At 49.0% G+C, this 3,854-nt stretch overlaps 1 protein-coding gene and 1 non-coding gene across 2 annotated transcripts in view; one reads left to right on the top strand and one right to left on the bottom strand.

The window, feature by feature from the left end:
• The window catches only part of TDRD6 (tudor domain containing 6), a 16,500-nt gene extending 15,803 nt beyond the window's left edge, over positions 1-697 (bottom strand). The window contains exon 1 of the mRNA XM_019520689.1: positions 658-697. Within this exon, the coding sequence (XP_019376234.1) occupies positions 658-697 (40 nt within the window). The remainder of the gene's footprint in view (positions 1-657) is intronic.
• Positions 698-3,001: 2,304 nt separating this feature from the next.
• TRNAT-UGU lies at positions 3,002-3,074 on the top strand. Its single transcript has one exon. It is a non-coding gene; the product is annotated as a tRNA-Thr (tRNA).
• Positions 3,075-3,854: the final 780 nt, after the last annotated feature.

Here is a 3,854-nt window from a genome sequence, read left to right as displayed (position 1 = left end):
TACTCGCCCCGCCGCTCGCCCGCCAGCCCCCACAGCCGCGCCAGCGGCACGTCCGGGTGCACGTCCACGAAGGACACGCGCAGGCTCACGACCGAGCCCGGGCTGGGGATGCCCAGTAGCGACCACATGCTGGCACCCCGCGGCGCCCGCCTTCCAGCCCCCTGGGGCCGCGGCCAACGGCGGGCACAGTTTATATAGGGCCACGTGACCCGCGGGTGCCCGGCCGCCCGCCAGGCGCGCGCTCATAAGCTGCCTCGCCCCCACGTGACCCGCGGAGCCACGTGAGTTGAGGGCGAGGCGGTTAAACGGCTTCGAAGGGGAAATGTTAGGCGTGGGCGAATCCATTGGGGGGTGGCTCCGTGTGCTGTTAGCGGGCAGTAGTATGACCCGTGTGGGCTGACCCCAGCTGGGGGCTCAGTGAGTCCCGGGGGAGCGCAGGATCCAGCAGTGCTAATGTCTATGCAGGCTCATGGTCTTCTCATGGCTACGGTGGCCATCATAGAGGGTAGGCCAGCTGTCCTCTCTCCATACGAAACCTGACACGTTTACATCCTCTATTTTTTTGCTCGAAGAACAGAAAATTTTTCTCTTCAAGAGAAAAATAGAGGGCGGAAAGGCGTTGGGTTGTGTATCAAGAGACGACAGAGTAGTAGAAACCTGGACTGTCCTTGATGATGGCCGCCTTCCTTACGTCCATGCCGGCCGTGACTGTCTGAGCAGCAGGGGAAGCTTGTCTAGCACCCAGCCGTAGCGCCCCCCGCCCTCACGCCATGCCTCCCAGTCCAATGACAGCAGCTGGCTGTTACGCCAGCCACCGCGGCGCACCCCGTGACAGGAGACGCTGGCCACAACCTGGTCTGCCCCAGAGCTGTCCTTTACTGGCCCCACTTTCCAGGCTGTTGTGGAAGCCTTGCAGCATTCCTACCTAGGGTGCAGACAGGAGTGACTATTTTCACCCGACGGGCTATAGATCGGGCGAAAATTGTCATGTGTTGAATTGACGGATGGCCACAGAAAGCAATCTGTAGCCGTGACCAGAAGTAGTACAGACTGCTTCAAAAACAGCCGCTTGGGCAAATGTGTGAACCCTCGCTGCATGGGGGCCAGATGAAGACGTTCTGAAGCAGAGTGCTTTCTGTAACTTCTGTCTGTGCTGCAGGAGCCATGGGCAGCTGTCCCCACCGTGCAGGGGAGCAGGACACGGCTCAGATGCGTGGCCAGAAGGTCTGAACCTGCAACTTTCAACTGGGGTGCCGCAGAGTCCTGCCGTGCCTTGCAATCCTGCCCAGGGTGCTGCATAAGGTTAGTGCTGCTAGGTGGGCAAGCATGATAAACCCAGGGACAAACCCATGATAAACCCAGGGATAAACCAAGCAAGATAAACCCAGGGATTTGACATCAGAATCCAGAGTGTTAAAACCATTTGGCCATGTAGTAATCCTGAGGAATTGCTCTATTTTCTGTAGTCAAAAGACAAGTGAAAGCTAAGAGCTGTTTTTTTCCAAGGGGCGCCCTGGGTCTAACAAGGGGTGCCTGGAGTCTAGAAAAGGTTGATGGTGGTCTAAACAAACCCCCAAAAAGTGTAATGCAATTATTCCAAAAAGTGTTAGCTGCAATTTTGGTAGGAAGGACAAGCAATAAATATGAACTTAGGCCAAAGTGATCAAAATAAACAACCAGTTTTCACCAGTGCTAAGAGCACCAAGTAAGTCAATAGGAGTTACAGTTGCTTAGCATTACTGAGCATTAGTTAACCTCTTCAAGGTTTCCAAATCTGCATATAGGTCCCCCTCTATAATTGAAAGCACTGGCCTTAATGTTTATGACAAGTCCTCAAAATTAAATGCATCAGATGTGTAAGAGACAATTTTTTGTAATTATAAAAATGCTTAGTTCTTGCAGTGGTATTAAACGCTGGGCTCCTTCATTAAATATTTTATGCTCAGGCTGGAATTTTACAACAGGAGATAAACAGATTTTTTAAAAATCAAAATGCAGTTCTATAGTTAGAATGACTATAACAGTGACACCATCTTAGTGAGTGGATCAGGCACTTGTTTATACAAATAGCTAGGTCTACCAGGCTGTCAGAATTGCACTGAAGGTGTAACTGAGGGCAAATTTTTGTCTAACTATACTTTATTACTAGCAATGATGTACAAAAAGGAGAAACATGGGCTGAGTTTGCAGAGGTGGAGAAAACACTTAAGAAAACATTTGACCTGCTAAATTAGTGACAGGTGAACATGGGAACCTACAATGCCATTGTTACAGAGCAATTTGTAGCAGACTTGCACTTTGTGTTCCAGCACACAGCCCAATCATCTTGCAGCCACAACCCATGTCTACCTTGTAGTCTCGTGGTGTGACACCTGAGCTGCGTCTGCTTCCCTGGACTAGCCAAACTGTGGAGCAAAGACAGTAGCACAGTCTGTAAAAGCCCATCAGGGACCCCCAATATTTAATCAGGTGGTTGAATCCCATGCAGCTATGTCTTTATAGCTTTGTAACCCAAGCTAGCTCTGTTTAAGTAGTAGCTCAGGTATACTGACCCCAGCTATACCTTCACCTGTTCACTGCAGCATAGACCTGCATCAGGTGGCTGTATCACCCTTTCCTATGCAATCCAAGCAGCTTTTGAATTATTGCATGCTCTTATTGCATGATGATCTGAAATTTCCATGTATTCTGAGTAAGATACTAAAAAAGCTGAAAGTTTGGTGAAAAAATCCAACCCGAATTCTGCCTCTGTGTTCTTCAGGCAGGCACAGTACCTTTCCAAACAAAGCTCTGATGGTACAAATTAATTTTGACTTGGGTCACAACTGGGATTCTTAAGAAAGCGTGCTAATAAGGGTGAAATTCATCAAAAGGCAGCAAGTGTTATATGTCTGCTGTTCATGCCCCTCTGCCTAAAAGTGAGTTTCTAATATAGTAGTCACACAGAGAAAGTAAACATGTATTGGGAACATACCTGAGTTTATAAAATGAAAAAAAATATGGCTCTATAGCTCAGTGGTTAGAGTACTGGTCTTGTAAATCAGGGGGTGTGAGTTCAAGCCTCACTGGAGCCTTGACCTTACCTTTTGGGGCTGGACTTGATCTTTAATAAGCAAGACTAACTACATGCTTTCTTGTATTTGTAGGTGCTTCAAAAGCATGTCAGGGGAGGTTATATTCCCCCTTTATGCAGCACTGGTGAGGCTGCAGCTAGAGTACTGCATCTAGTTGTCTTCAAGAGAAGACTGGACAGATATTTAGCTGGGGTGATATGATCCTGGCACCCATTCCTGCCCAGGGTAGGGGGTTGGACCTGATAATACGCTTAGGTCCCTTCCAACCCCAAGTACTACGATCAAAGTACAGTAAAATCTCCGGTAACCGGCACCTTACAAGCTGGCATTCTTGGTTTCTCTGAGACCCCATGGCCCGGGGCAAAGCAGCCTGCACTGCCGAGCCCCCATGGCCTGGGGGCATAACAGGCTGCGCAGGGCCCACCTTCCTGTCCCATGGGGCCCACAGGGAGGGGCAGCGACACCCCGGACACAGAGGGAGAAGCAGTGGCCCAAACAGCCGAGGATGCCTGCTTGGGCCACTCAATTAATATTTTGTTATCCAGCATCCTCCATTCCCAGGGGATGCCAGATAACAGAGCTTTTACTGTATTCTACTTGTTATATAAAACGTACCCTGAAGTCAGGGCTACAGCAGTGATAGTCTAATTGCATTCACCTGTGATAGTTCTTAGTAACCAATGCTTGGTTGCTAAGTTATCAACATTTATGAAGGGATAAGTAGTTAGTACATTTTCTTTTTGTGTGTGCATGGGTATAATACTAATGACAGGCTCCAAA

This window comes from Gavialis gangeticus, unplaced genomic scaffold, assembly GCF_001723915.1.
Source record: "Gavialis gangeticus isolate Ggan-Ray unplaced genomic scaffold, GavGan_comp1, whole genome shotgun sequence".
In the NCBI taxonomy this organism is placed as follows: Eukaryota; Metazoa; Chordata; order Crocodylia; family Gavialidae; genus Gavialis; species Gavialis gangeticus.
This window is presented reverse-complemented; position numbering and strand designations above follow the sequence as displayed.